At 30.0% G+C, this 16,004-nt stretch overlaps 1 protein-coding gene across 1 annotated transcript in view; it reads right to left on the minus strand.

Moving 5' to 3' along the window:
• Nucleotides 1–15,479, minus strand: part of LOC106476028 (putative RNA-binding protein EEED8.10) — a gene marked incomplete at both ends in the record, with an annotated part of 20,329 nt that extends 4,850 nt beyond the window's left edge. The window contains 10 exons of the mRNA XM_013936699.2: nucleotides 798–846; nucleotides 3,889–3,999; nucleotides 4,414–4,470; nucleotides 5,657–5,732; nucleotides 7,488–7,528; nucleotides 8,157–8,254; nucleotides 10,018–10,131; nucleotides 11,571–11,663; nucleotides 12,891–13,044; nucleotides 15,303–15,479. Of these exons, the coding sequence (XP_013792153.2) occupies nucleotides 798–846; nucleotides 3,889–3,999; nucleotides 4,414–4,470; nucleotides 5,657–5,732; nucleotides 7,488–7,528; nucleotides 8,157–8,254; nucleotides 10,018–10,131; nucleotides 11,571–11,663; nucleotides 12,891–13,044; nucleotides 15,303–15,479 (970 nt within the window). The remainder of the gene's footprint in view (nucleotides 1–797; nucleotides 847–3,888; nucleotides 4,000–4,413; nucleotides 4,471–5,656; nucleotides 5,733–7,487; nucleotides 7,529–8,156; nucleotides 8,255–10,017; nucleotides 10,132–11,570; nucleotides 11,664–12,890; nucleotides 13,045–15,302) is intronic.
• Between the last annotated feature and the right edge of the window lie 525 nt (nucleotides 15,480–16,004).

Below are 16,004 nucleotides of genomic sequence, written 5' to 3' on the forward strand. Positions count from 1 at the left end.
TCCACTGCAGTATGTGATACATGTAAAGATTAACCTGGAGCTAATAATGAATAACATCTCTACTGTAGCGGATGATTTGTAAAGTTTGCAGCTAATATCACACATTTAGTTACCTTAATACATAACTCATGAAAAAGGTAATGCTGTGTTTTTATATTTATGGAAAGATAATGCTTTGTTTTATACATCTATGGAAAAGCAGTGCTCTATTTTTTATACATATGGAAAGATAATGATCTATTTTTTTGTACCTTTGGAAGAGCAGTTATCTTTTTGTTACATTTGTGGAAAGGTAGGGCTCTAATTTTTATAGCTGGGAATAGGTAGCCCTTTGTTTATTAGAACTTTTGAAATATAAAGCTCTGTTATTTGGTCTTTGGAAAAACAGTGATTTGCTTTTTCATATCTTTGGAAAGGCAGTGCTCTATTTGAATCTTTGAAAAGATACTGCTCTATTTTTTAAAGCTATGGAAAGGCAGTATTCTATTCTTTCAGTTATCTAGAAAAACTATAGAAATAAAAACAAATGTAACATCACAAGAAACCAATTCACAGCTAGCTTAACATTAATCCTACTTATTTTAAAAATCATAGAAAACAGCCTATAATATTAACAAAAATAAATCATTTGTTTTTTTCTTATTAACATCTTGACATTGAAACAAGAATGGATTATTCTTTTTAGATAATGAATAACTAATATTACAGTATTAAAGTTGCTTTGCCATCAAAACAATAACTTTTTCCAATCTACAAGTTTCTAAATTTGAAGTTAAATTCTTAAAAAATTTACTTACATTGTATAAACACACCACCAAGATGTAAAACCTGAAGTTCCGGGAGATTCTACAGGAAGAATAAACAATTGTAAATATTTAACACAGACAAATATTTTGGGCAAAGCATTCTTCAGGAAAAGTAAACAATTGTAAAAATGTTTAGTGGAAAAAAAGAATTTTGGCAGATTAGGTTTATGTTTTTATATGGTAATGAATAAAAAAACTGTTATACCTGGATAAGAAACAAAACAGAAATTTGCCTATGTTCATTCTCTCTATTTCATTCTAATCAGTTATACAATATGCAGCAGAAACAAGAAAAAAACATTCTTTACAAATAAAAAAAGTGTTATTTTGATCTAAGTCAGTTTGAATTCAAACACACTTCCACATCCAAGTTATAAATTGACACTAAAAACAAATTCTAATGAAAAACAAAGTTTTAGTATTAAAGGAACAGCATTTTCACCTTGTGTACACAAATCAAAACATTCCTCCAAGTTTATATTATTCTAACACACTTAAGTATTGATTTATCATTCACTTGATATTCCATATTCTACTTATAATGAATCTATTACAATGATATAGGAAGAAAGTAAAGAAGACTATTCAGGCTTAATAGAGAATATATGAATGTAGAACTCAGAAACAAGAAAAATTCTTAATACAATCAAAACAATCTCTAGTACTTAATCTTATCTTACATAATATTTTAACTGTGTGGTCAATGACTTGATACTCTCTTGGTGTTAATCTTTTCTTACATTGTAACTGACTGGTCACTGAACTGCTACTCTCTTGATGTTAATCTTACTTTAAATCATAATTGCCTGGTCAGTGACTTGACACTCTCACATTATAACTGCATGATCAGTGACCTGATATCCTCTTGATGTTAATTGTACCTTAAATTATAACTGCCTAGTCAGTAACTTGATACTCACTTGGTGTTAATCTTACCTTACATTATAACTGTCTGGTCAATAGCTTGGTACTCTCTCTCTGTTAATCTTACCTTACATTATAACTGCCTGGTCAATGGCTTGGTGCTCTCTCTCTGTTAATCTTACCTTACATTATAACTCCCTGGACACTGGCTTGGTACTCTCTCTTTCTGTTAATCTTACCTTACATTATAACTGCCTGGTCAATGGCTTAGTACTCTATTGCTGTTGATCTTACCTTACATTATAACTGTCTGGACACTGGCTTGATACTCTCTCTCTATTAATCTTACCTTACATTATAACTGTCTGGACACTGACTTGATACTCTCTCTATTAATCTTACCTTACATTATAACTGTCTGGACACTGGCTTGATACTCTCTCTCTATTAATCTTACCTTACATTATAACTGTCTGGACACTGGCTTGATACTCTCTCTCTCTATTAATCTTACCTTACATTATAACTGTCTAGACACTGACTTGATACTCTCTTTCTGTCAACTCTTTCCATATAGGTACCCTTTTCTGCATGTCACAAGGTGTTGCGACTTACATTCAAAATTTAATTAAACTACTTTACAATTGTGGTATATGAATAAATTTGGCATTAAAACAAAGCTAATAAATCAAATTTTAATAGTATATAAGTTTCAAGTTCTTTCTTTTATAAGACAATATTAAAAAAAATTCTAGAATTTCCCCTACTGTAAGAATTGTGACATTTTCTCTTTAGGCATCCCTTCTTCTCTAATTCATTTACCACCCCTCCAAGTGCAAAATTTAACATAAATTACATATTATAATATCATCATTACTCAGGAAAGGCATAATTTTTATAGTCTTCAATCTTATTTGGTTAAAGAGCCATGAAGTAGACAACCAGACCCCTCTTGCCATGCCCACTCGTCACATCCTCTCTTTCAGAAATTGCCAACAGTTCTCTCTGCTGTTCAATACTATATTATTTATACCCAACAGAAAGCCAAGGTTTTCATCTATCAAACTGTTTTCTGTAAATATAACTGTCAATTTCTTTTTTAGTTCAAGCTTGATTCCCACAAGAAATACATTGATGAACTTGGATTAAATTTTAACTGCTCTTGTCACATAGTTAGAAAGTCAGAAACTTTATGATAGTTATGGAACATTGTCTGCTTTTTGCACATTATCATTCTGTGTTCTTTTGTGCATTATGTAATTAAATGAGAAATTATTTAATACAGAACAACCATTAGTATAAAAAAGTAGGGTTAAGTGTCATCGATAGTAAAATAAAAAGAAGATCCAGGCTAGTACTTTTTCATGTTTTCATGCATATTCTTTATTTATTGTTATAAAAGCAACTAAAATGTAAAAATAGGAAACTTTTATGTTAGTGAATGTTAGATTAGATGAAATAAATAATAATAATATAATAAAACTTTTTCATGCAATATGCTCACGAGCAGTTTAACTGTAATGTAATTCCACAGAAAAACGTGAGCTGCACATTTGCCAATTGATTTACAACGTATAATGGTGTGAATAGTAATTAGATAGGGTTCAAAGGCCAATAAAACAACAAAATTTAAGTATAAATAGATGTATACTGTGATGAATGTAAAACTCTCTAGGATAAACAAATGCAAACAATTTGAAGTCATTCTAGAAAGAAAAGTTTAGGGTACAGAAAATAACAGATAAAATATAAAGATTTACTGTAAAAAAAGTTTTAAATATATTTAGAAGGTTTTAAAGATTAGGCAAATAAAATTTGAGATTTTTGATATGAAGAAAAGTATTTTTAAACTTAACATGAAAATCACCAAGATTTTGTCTACAAAAGACTTACAAATGTTTACTGAAAGCTTGCAAAATTTCATGAAGACAAAAAAACATATTAGAAGTTATAATATGGAAACTTTAAAGGTCAATTTGGTTTGGTTGAATAAACTGAGCCCATAGGGAGTGATTTAATCATACCTTACATTATAACAGCCTGATCACCAACATGACACTCTCTTGATGACTTGATACTCTCTCTTGGTTAATCTTACCTTACATAATGTTACCACTGCCTGGTCAGTGAATTGATACTTTCTTGCTGCTGATCTTACCTTACGTAATGTTACAACTGCCTAGTCAGTGACTTGATACTCTCTTGGTGTTAATCTTACCTTACATAATGTTACAACTGCCTGGTCAGTAATTTGAGAGCAGTCGTTGAGGTATAAAGCCCTTAACTGGGGACATTTGATGGCAATCTTTCCAACTCCTGCAGGACTTAACTGAAAGTATTCAAACCAGGGAATCAGTTATTACACTCTAACACATAGAAACCGATAAAAAAACAAAAAACTATCTGAATATGTCAAAAACACAGATGGATAGCAAAAAAACAAAAAGGGAAATATTCATATGGTAGCAAACTAAAACTTGACAAATAGATGAATAAATACAAATATACAAAAGAAACACATAATAACAGAAAGAAAACATATACATAAAATATAAACAAATCAAAAATGCAAAATATGAGTAATAAACAAAACTCAAGTGGGTAAACAGACGAAGGAACTGAGCAAGGCAAACAGCTAAACACAGATATACAAACAAACAATCAGAAACAGCTAGATTTCAAAACCAGGAACACTTGCTCTTTCTAATACTTCAGCTTCTATAGCTACAGAACAAAACCTCACCTGTGAACAAGCATTTAGTACAACCCTCCTGAGGTGCGGGCCAGCAATATGGAAACACTGAAATGCAGAGAAAATCTAAATTTGTATAAATAAACCATAAATATAAAAGCCAATGAATAGGTCTCTTGTGAGCTCATGTAGAAAACAGCATTTTATATCAAAACACATTAAATTTAAAGTATTTCTATAAACCATCAAAAATTCTCTGTTTTAATTACTTCACAAGCTTAAAAATGGGAGAAAATATAATTACTATAACTAACTTCATAAATGTTTTTTTAGGTATAATTTGCACAATGATAATAACAATATACATTTTTTATTAACATTCAAGGATACTGTAAAATTGTAGCTATTCATAATACTATTTTACAGTTCACTTAATAACAGATTACATTGTATTAAAACATCTTTACCTCATGTCTTGTTAGAGAATAATACTTCTGTAGCTTTCAAACAGACATAATGTAACTCAAGATACTATCAGGAATGAAAACGAGCATCATCAGAAACTATCGGTAGGAAAAAATAATCCAAAGCCTCTAAGTAATTGGGAAATATTCCAAAACTTTGTTTTGAGGTTGCTTTGTTACTTTCACCAATTTCAAAGGTGCCTAATTGGCATACAGCACTATTGAAATTGCCATTACATAGCACTAAGTCATAGCATCTGATGATTATTGGAATTAGACTCTGCTCGCTTTGCAAAGCTAAAACCAAAGTTTTCATGGAACCTCTAGTCGGTGCAGTAAAAGTGGGTTGAACAAATAAATTCACAGTTGTTAAAACAAAAAAAAAGGGTCAATTTAACTGAAAATGTTTAAATTTATTGAGAAATAAAAATTAACTTAAAAATTACAAAAACTTTGAAAACCTAGGAGTATAATGATTATGACTCATACACTTAGGGATACAATGGAAATAAAAGTTTGAATGTTGGAATTCTTACTTATGGAATAAACTACACATGTATTATATAATGCTAAGGTATTAATTCTGAAATATATTTGATTACAAAAATTATTGAAACATAATTCTGATTTTTTTAATTGAACTTTTGATAGTTGATTTGAGTCGGTGTATTTGGAATGGCATGAAGATTCACTGGCCACGAAATGGTTAACAAATGAATAGTGTAATGTTTTAAACCATAAAGGCATTCATCTAATCAATTACAAAACACTGTATTATATTTGTGGCACTCTAAATAATTGAAGAACACAATATTAGACACATGACCCACCTGGCCTGTTATTTTCATGTTTCTTGAAAGATCCACATATTCCAGGTCTTTACAGAGGTTAAAGAGCCACCATACGCTGAGAAGGGCAACAATATAAAAAATATATTAGAAAAAAAAAAATTAAATGTAAAACACTTTGTCAAGTAAAAAAAAACATTTCTAACTGAACCAGAAAATTTGGTTGAAAATTTCTTCTTCCTGTGGTTAAATACAGTGAATTCAATTAATTTATTTTTATAAGATAATGTATGCATTACATTTTTCAAGGTTTATAGTCTTAGAAGTTTCAGTGGATTATTTTTATGTTTTAGCTAGCAGATGTTCGTAAAACTGACTTGTTAAAAAATAAATCTTAAAAGACTTCCAGACATTAAAATACGAGAGCAAATACACTTCCTATAGAGGCTGAGTACATTATTATTACATCATTACATCACATCCAGTCATACTGATAACCATGCATCTATACAATAGCTCTGGAGTGTAGTTTCCATTGCAAAAGGTTGCATCCTTAGGCTATAATGTATAAAAAATACCACTCAGCCCTGCTACTTTTTATATTCCATTTTGTGTATGAGGACAACAGTTCCTGGTATCCATTTCAATAAGTCTGGTCACAGAAATCCATACATGCTACATCTGAGAACTTGATCAGTTTGTCTTTGCACTGAGCAGCATGAATACCCATTTCCTTCTCCAGTTGCTTGAGATATGCAATGGTTGAAAAGTTATGTTATGGAAGCAATTTATGTACATGCAACTTATGTCAGTTTTTCCAGATGGAGATCCTTCTTGATTATATTTCATATTGTTGTCTGGGGCATGTAGACAGGTTTTGCTACTGACCTTTATGTTTGTGGAATTTCATCTATTACAAGATGCTGTACTTTGTTTACAATGACTTTGGTATGAATCATTGCAGATCTCTTACTGGATGGTACTGGAACCCTAAACTGATTCATATTCTTTTGTTTTCCAACAAAATTATAAATAAAGGAATATCCCTGTATTTGCAATTCTAAGTCCCTGATATGAATACATCTTTATAATTTGAGTGTTACAGACCCTTCCTCAAAGGACCTTATTTTTGGTGGCATTGCATTATCTACAAACAATGCCAACATGTAGTTCTGATACATGCCATTCCACCACAACTTTATATTGACTGTGGTTTTCATTTGATGATTTCCATATTTAAAAGTTTTATAGTATAATGTACTCAACCCTCTGTATTTGATTGTTATAAACTCACAAAAGTTCTCAACCAGGCTTTTCAAGTCTGATATGTGAAAAATACCATATCAAATGAAACATGCAAGCAACAGTTAAAAAAGAATACTGACCATACACAAGATGTACTTAAAAAGAAGACTGACCATGCTAAAATTGTAATTAATACAAATAACACTAACATACAAATAATAATTAGAAAATACTGGCTATGAACAAACATTAGTTAAAAAGATCACTGATCATGCATAAAGTAGCAGCAATCAGTAGCCGTAACAATTAACTGTAATGAACGAAAAACTTATTTCACTTTAATACAAAGCATAAGGCAAGATATCTGTAAAAAATCATCTGTAATTTGTCGTAAGAGAATCTATTTTGCCATAAATATTAATATTAAAATATTTTATACAATTATATAACTGTGAACAGTTTGCTTTTAATTTAAAATATTATTGTAAAATAGTTTAAGAACCATGATAAGCTGGTCTTTTTTCAGTGAATTAAAACAAAAACATTCTCATATATGTCTGGATAGATATCAATATATCTGAATTATCTTTTAAAATATTTAAACTGATTTGAACAGAGCAAAATTTACCCCTTTTCTCCAATGTTCAAGCATCTTTGTAGCACCACCATCTAAAAAACAAAAAATAAAAAAATTACTAACTTACTGAACCAATCTTTTTTATATTTTATTTACAGGATTTTCTTTAAGTTTTTGAACAATAACAAATAACTTAAAATTTACTTTTTTAAAATGACTACAATCTTTAGTAATAAAAATTAAAAAAGAGGAATATTCCTCAGGATAAAAACTTGCAAATCTATTCAACTTTTCATACGATAGAAAACCTAACACTTAAAGAGTAAAGCCATATGCCATCAATATTACCACAAAAGAGTAGTCTGTTCATGGTCAGCAACATGGTATATTTGTAAACAGGGGAGAAAAATACTTATTTCACATCTCAGCTTTCAAAAACTCTTCATTCCACCCCCCATAAACAAGTCCTCTTCCCACAGTCATTTGAAGCACAATTTTACTTTGTGTTTGTGATCTAATATTTAATTTATAATACTAACATGTCAACAACTTCAAAGTTTTACTTTGGTTTATAATAGTTCTGATATTCTAAATGGCAACTTAACCACTTCAAAGGTTTACTTTAAGAAAGAAACACTTATGAAAGAGACAACAGCATCATCTATGTTAGATCTACAAACCATAAAATCCATTCTCAAAATAACTACTAATCACTGTTACCTTGAGATTACGACATTTCTGAGACATCTGTTGTAAGGACACATTGGTAAGGTCAATACCTGATAGATTTATTGATTCCAAATTTGGAGAGAACTGGCCTATATCAAGATAAAAACAAGTATTTAATAATCATGGTACTTACCATCACTGTGAGGATATTTTATCAAAGATAAGCAATAAACTCACATTTAACACAGTCTGATTGAGTTGTTGCCTCAGTGTACTGTTGTTTTTATATACATATACATGAGATATAAAGACAAAAATGTTCTCCTCAACATTATATGACACAAACCTCCTACCTACTTATGACGACTAGGTACAATAGATATTTAAAAAAACAGTGGAGTCTTCTGAATGTTACTAAAGCCATCAAAATTTCTAAATTTAAATTGGTACCTGTATAATTTAAGTAAATACAATAAGATCAGTTATTTTTATTAACTTTAAATGATAAACAGTGAACAACTTTTAAACATTTTACATATAAAAATTACAAAATATCAGTTACTTTCTTTTAACATTTATGATATAATACACACTTTTGAATTTATAGTAATGATTCATTATTGAACATGTTTTAATATTTAAACCTTATAAGTCATTCTGATGTTACCACTAGACTTCTTAATATGAAGTTAAAATGTAAGTAAAATCACATGCAATGCCTACACATGAAACTAAACAAAAATGTGCAGTCAATACTGAACACTACAAGTTAAAGCAATACTTATGTAACAATGTCAATTTGAAATCATGTAAAGAACAAAAAGTGGAAAGAAGAATAAATACATATTAGAAATCAAATACCAGTTAAAAGCATTTCAGTTACAAAAAATTTATGTGGAATTATACATACTCTTGAAAAAGGTGACCAAAGGTCACTAAAGTGTTGAGTGTACAAGCACAGTAAATATGGTGTTGGTGATTTCCAAATGTGTACAACAATTAAAAAATATAAATTGAAAAGTTTCCAGGTTGATTAATGCTATAAAACTTGAGATCAAGCAGAAATTACTAAAGGAATCAATTACTGGTTAGGTATTAAAACAATATTTGTCAACTTCTCTTCTTCATGAACAGGATTATGGGAAATAATGGGTGAAAAGTTCAAGTGAAATTTTATTTTACTGACAAGGTATTAAGGACAATTGTCTTTCTGCTTTAGAAAATGACAAAAACAAACAAACAAACTAATCATATCATTGATGATATGTTAAAACTTTGGCTTTCTATTGGTTATAAATAATGTAGTATAAAATGTCAGAGAGAACTATTGGCAATTTGTGAAAGACAGGATGTTACAGGTGAGCATGGCAAGAGAGGTCTGGTTGTCTATTTCATGGCTCCATAAACCAATAAGATTGAAGGCTATAAAAATTATGCTTTGCCTGAGTAATAACTATATTATAATGAGTAATTTATGTTAAATTTTGTACTCCTCGGAAGGGTCATAAATAAATTAGAGAAAAGGGAAGACCTAGAGGGCAAATGTTAACAATTCTCATGCTAGGGGAGATTGAGGAATTTTTAAAAAAGATTTCATTATAAAATAAAGAATTAAAAAATTATGTAATATTAAAATTTGATTTATCAACTATGCTTTAATGCCAAGTTTATTCCTATACAACTAAAATAAAGTAGTTTAATTATATTTTGAATGTAACTTTTTAAAAAGTCATGACATGCACACACTTTGACCTACTTGTAACAAGATATTTAATTGATAAGAACTTAATACATATATGGATGACAAACTGAATATGATACTTTTAATATAAATTTACCATAGTATAATTCTAAGTGCCAAGTAACTGTCAAACATGAATTTTTTAGCACATTTGTAACACAAAAAACTCACCAAGAATTTCTGTGACCTGAAAATCTAACTGATGGGAAGCAGTACTGAGATCTAATGTTTTCAGTCCTGGACCACAGCGTCTCAAAAGTGACTTCAGGATCTGAGTTGTCAGAGCTGTTGCAGAAAAAGGGTAAGTTATCCCAAAACAGAAAGAGAATGTGATACTGAACTAATGATTGCTTAGAAAGCCTAGCATGAGTTAACTCATCAAGTTATCTACTAGATGCAGACTCTGATTTAGAAAACATCAGCTTTAAGCAGGTTTCATCTAGGTATTTTGTTATGTATTCATTAAGCTGCAGTCATGTATGATTCACTTCAATGTCTATACTGGAAATTCTAAAACTCATCCAGGATTGTCAGCTTACAGAATACCAGCTTCAACAATCCCACACATTTTCCAAACAAACTTCTTTATTTGTCCTTTAGTGACACCATTATAAATTATGAATTAAAGGTACTACAAAGAACGAATTAACCACCATAACCCCTAATAATAAACAGAAAGTGAGTCCATTCTCTTTCTACAGTGTTTATGAAAATAAAATACACAATAATTTAAAAACTTTATAGGGTGAGATTACTAGGTGATGCTAAACTAGTGGTTCATAGCACCTTTAACTTTCTTGCTATAGGCTCAGTCAATCCAGCTGAGTTTGTGACCTCAAATTGACCTTCAGAGTTTCCATACTATAACTTCTATGTGTTGTGTATCTTTAAAAAATTTTGCAACTTTCAGTAAACATTATAAGTCTTTTGTAGACAAAATATTAGTTTTTAATGAAGTATTTTGATTAAAAATTTTTCCATGGTTACATGGAGTTAAAATGTTAACTGCTCTGAGTGCGAAATACTTTTCTTCATCTGAAAATTGTCAAATTTAATTTGCATAATCTCTAAAACCTCCTACAGAAATTTCTCAAACTTTTTTTTAGTAAAATTTTATATTTTCTGTACTCTAACTCTATACAGGGTTGATCAATTTGACCAATCTCTAACCACTATGAAAAAATTATATAATTAATTACCCTTCTTTCTTTCTAGAATAACTTCAAATTTTAACAGCAAACTACAGTTGCTTATTCTAAATAGCTTAAAGCTTGTAACGATACACATCTGTTTCTACTTAAATTTTATTGCTTTATTGCATTTTTTAACTGCTAATAATCCAGCCACACAGAAATGAAAGATAATTTGAAGCCCTACTATAGGCCCTGGAATAGTATTTAGCATGACATTCCAAGTTGACCAAAACTTATTTAGCATAAAGTTTCTGTTGGACTGCTTTTCAAAAAACAAACACAACTTTCATGTTACTAAATATTTTAGTACATCTATGAATATGTTGATAATGCTGCACTTTCAGTTATGAAATAGTCTGCTGATCATGTTTACCAAATATGTTATTTTTACTGTAAGCTTATACAAATATCAGAAAAATAATAGCTTTTATGATAAAAATACATAGGCCCTACCTGAGAGAACAGTTACATGGTAAAAAAACTGAGTGGAACTGTAAATGTATATGCAATTAGAGAGATTACATAACTTACGTGATCCTCTGAAGACTGAAAACACATTATGAAAATGAAGTGTTTCTTGGGTGTGCCACACTCTGGACAGCAGTGTTTTCCATTTCTTACATACTGAAATTGTGTAACATAATTTGGATTATACAGAAATACTGCATTTTAACTTTGAAATATTCCAAGTTAAAACATCACTGCAAAATCATATCTGTTGTTTTTTTAATGGCTATATATATATCTAAATAGATAAAATTCTAAATATTCTACAGTAAAATTTAGAACTCACACAACTCAGACACTTAAACAGCAGGGATAATAACTACACTTACAATCATACTATACAGAAACTGTACATATACCATAATGTTCAGTTCACCACCAGGAAAACATCTGCACATAAAGGAAATTTAATTAAGAAAAACGTGATATGAATAAATGAGAACAATATATGTGCATATTTCTTGTTACTTTCATTAAAACAATGTACTTATTTTGTTTGTTTGTTGGATTTCTCACAAAGCTATTGAGGGCTATCTGCACTAGCTGTCCAGAATTTTGATGTGATAGACTAATAGGAATGTAAATTCGATGACGAGGAACCCACTTTGAGACTAATAATGCTTGACTGTACCTGATGATGACAGAACCTTGTCAGATCATTGTACATTTGCTGTTATATTAAATTTATATTAAAGTTCTTCTCATTACCCATTCAAGCCATCTCCAAGCATTAATAGGAATGTAGCTAGTTAATTCAACACCACTCACCACTAACTCTTCAGTTACTCTTGTCACACCAAATAGTGGGATTTCATCATCACTCTTATAATGCACCCACAACCCCACAGAGTGAAGCTTGATTTTTTTTTTTGTGGCAAAGGGATACAAACCACAATACAACACTCGAACCACTGGGCTACCTTGACTCTATCGCACGTTATACAATGAAATAGAAAAATATTTTGGTCTATTCATTTGACAATACGATACTTTCTTTCTTTTTTGTGATATATTTCCTTACCTCGAATTTGAACATTAGACAAGTGCTCTATCAACTCAGCTAAATGGCTAGTCCCCTAGTTCTTACTAGTACAATTCAAACTACTACATTTTCCCCTCTCACAAACAAGGCCTACAGTTGGGTGCCAACATAGTATTTTTTGAACCCAAGACTTCTTAACATGCTAGGTGAGAGTGAGCTAAAAAAGTCCTTTTTAATAGTGCTTTCTAGTATCCTAGTAAAACACTTTTTTAACAACACAAACTACTACACCCTTTACTATTTTCCTTGGTATTTATTTCAATCAAAAAAAGTATGCTAATTGATGAATTTACTATGTTCACCTCTTTCAAATCTTATTCTGTCCTTAATCTCCAAGTAAGAGAAGATCATTAAGAGGATATCTTCATTAAGATCATTGATGTTCTCACACAAGACAGGTACAGTTTTAGGGGAAGATTCTTCTGCAGACAGGCAGTCTTCATGTTCTTCTGAACTCTATGTAATTTAGATGTATTAAAACAATTAGAAAACTGAGTACAATATGGATTTACTGCTCAATCTGCATGATGCCACATATTCTAAACTTAACCCTTAAAATCAAAACTTTTTTTCACTCTAGTAAAAATGATATTAAAACTGTATATACACATATAATCAAAATTCTCAATCACACAGTTTGTTTTGAAATGATAATCTAGTTACTCATGCAAAAACTTTTATCTTCAGTGTTAAAATTTTATTAAAATATCATCATGGTTTTTAAATGAAAATGTCATGAAATCAGCAGCATTATTAACTGGATGTGTTTTACTCAACAAGAAATGAAAAGCATAGGATAATGAATGATGTTAATTCTGGCAAAAAGAAAGCTAAGCCCTGTGTTTTGAACTTACAACTAATTTCAACATCCTCTTATTAATTGCCAGCAATGTCTACAATAAAGTTTCATATTTTCATCTTATAAAACAATACCCGAAAGCCATTAGTGTTCAACATTCATGCAAATTTTTATCCCTTTACACTCAGAACTTTAGAATAAACCTATTCGAAGTAAAATTTTGCAAACAGTTTTCTTTCTTATCTAGATGAGAAATTTTTACCTACTATATTTGCTGGAGATTAATGCAACCTCACCTTTAACCATAAGCTCACAAATTATTAATTTTAAAAGACTATATTTTTGTCTTTGAATTTTATGATTTGATAGATTTTTTATTACATTGACTATGTTTCTTTAAAGTTTATTAGGTATTAGTGTTTTTCTGTCATGAGAATAAGACCCCAATTCACCACTCTTCTAATCATTACAATTAATGACAAAGGTTTTTGTTGTCATTTATATTTGTTTCTTTTTCACATTTTTAATGCACAATAAAATATTATATAACAAGCTGTCTTATACATTTACATTTCAATGTATATTAGTATTTTATCTAACAAAGCTTTAGTTGGCATCCTTTCACACATTTATGATGAAATCCTATTTGAGGAGTCATGTGTAATGTTTTTCTTCTTATTTACAGTAGGACATTGAGCATCTATAAAGGATGCAGACAAGAATGATCATGATGGTGATGGGTTTAAAATATCTGAGCTGTGAGAAAAAGACTTAAACATGTGCACTTGTCTTACATACAGCTTAAAAGAGCAAGAAATAGAGATACTAAGAATTTTTAAGAGAGCATACAGACTGCTTGTTAGAATTTGATTATTTAGTATTGAAATTAATAAGTTTAGTGTCCCAAGTTGGATTTCTTATTAAACAGAATTATTTCTTAAGAATTAATAACTTGCAGAGTATTTCTTCTAATAATGCATTGTGTTGATAATTTTGACACTTCTGAGTTTTTGTTGGTTTATACAGAAGTAATGTGTTTCTACTGAGTGAGCTGGTGTGTTTTAGTTTTCATTAAATACTTAAAAAAGTGGCCTTGATGGACCAAAAAGCCTTCTGTTGCATCACCAGTTCTAACTTTTTAAATATTTTATTTCATTTTATGAATCACTGTTTATGCACATTTTCTATAAACTTTAACTCTATGTACATGGATTGGGATCAAAGTGCACATGTCACGACCTTTTACTGAGTGGCATTCAATGTAGTATCTTGTCCTGGTGTCAATTATCAACAAAACATTTTACTCTACATTGCTGATTTAGAAGTAGCTCATGGAAAGGAAGAGTAAACACCAGATACAATATAAAGAGATGTTGAAAAACTGTAAATATGCATTTCAGGGGTTTCAATATTTATGCAAATGCAAAAAATATGCAAACTGTGTGATGGACAAAAGTATTTCTATTCTTCACATGATCACCTTGCCCCCGACTTGTCAGAGTCTAAACAAGACATTGTCAGTTCACAGATATACCTTGAGTACTTTGGTAACACATCTTACTGTACATTTTACTAAATGCTTGCCACATTTCACGTAGATACAGATAGTAAATTCAATATTATTGCCAACATTCCTTCTTCAGTAATGGGTTGGTCTAGTGGACTAACTCTGTACATATCCAGTTAAGCTTTAAAAGACTTCATTAATAGAATCAGGAAAGGAAAAGAATAAAAATCATGTAATGACAACTTCAATATAACTGGAAATATTTCATTTTCAAAATTACATGGAATATTTTATAACTTTATTTGAAATACTGAATCCTCACAACTCAATACACAACTAATTTTATTCTGTTTTCTTGATTCTTTAGTGTCCAACGAACTCATGTAACAGTTTAAGAACATGCATTACTTCTCGTGACAGATTTTTTCTCGCTTCCTGGTATAATTTTGCAGTCCTTTTTTCTTCAGCAGGAAATACACGAAGGTCTCTGAAACCAAAATTATGAGCATGAAAAATAAAATATAACTGAATACAGGAACTGAATATTTCATATAAACTTACTTTTTTTTGGAACTGATTTTTAATCTATTAGTTTTTGAAAGAGCTTCAAACTAACTATAAAACCTATAACAATGATACATGGACCAGGATTAACCATTTTGCAACGGGTTTGGTATAAAATACACGAGTTAGTATATACATTTGCCCACGTTAAGTATTTATACCATAACTTTTAATGTAGTATATGTATCTTCAAAAAATTTGGTAGACTTTTAGTAAACATAACAAGTCTGTTGTGCATAAAAAATCAGATTTTTTAATGAGGTATTTTTACTAAATACTTGCTTGTGAAGATATCGAGTCTGTTTCATTCCTAGTCCGAGTGAAAGTGATTTTCATGTTATGATTAAAAAACTATTCTTCATCCCAAAAATCTCAAATATCATTTGTGTAATCTCTAAACCCTCCTAATTACAATTCAAGCATTTGTTTTCAGTAAAATTTTATATTTTTATCTGTTATTTTCTCTACCCTAATTTGACTGAACTTGTAACCACCATAAAAAATTAGGAAATAAATATAAATTATGCTTTTTTCATTCTAGAATGA

Source organism: Limulus polyphemus, unplaced genomic scaffold (assembly GCF_000517525.1).
Source record: "Limulus polyphemus unplaced genomic scaffold, Limulus_polyphemus-2.1.2 Scaffold9665, whole genome shotgun sequence".
In the NCBI taxonomy this organism is placed as follows: domain Eukaryota; kingdom Metazoa; phylum Arthropoda; class Merostomata; order Xiphosura; family Limulidae; genus Limulus; species Limulus polyphemus.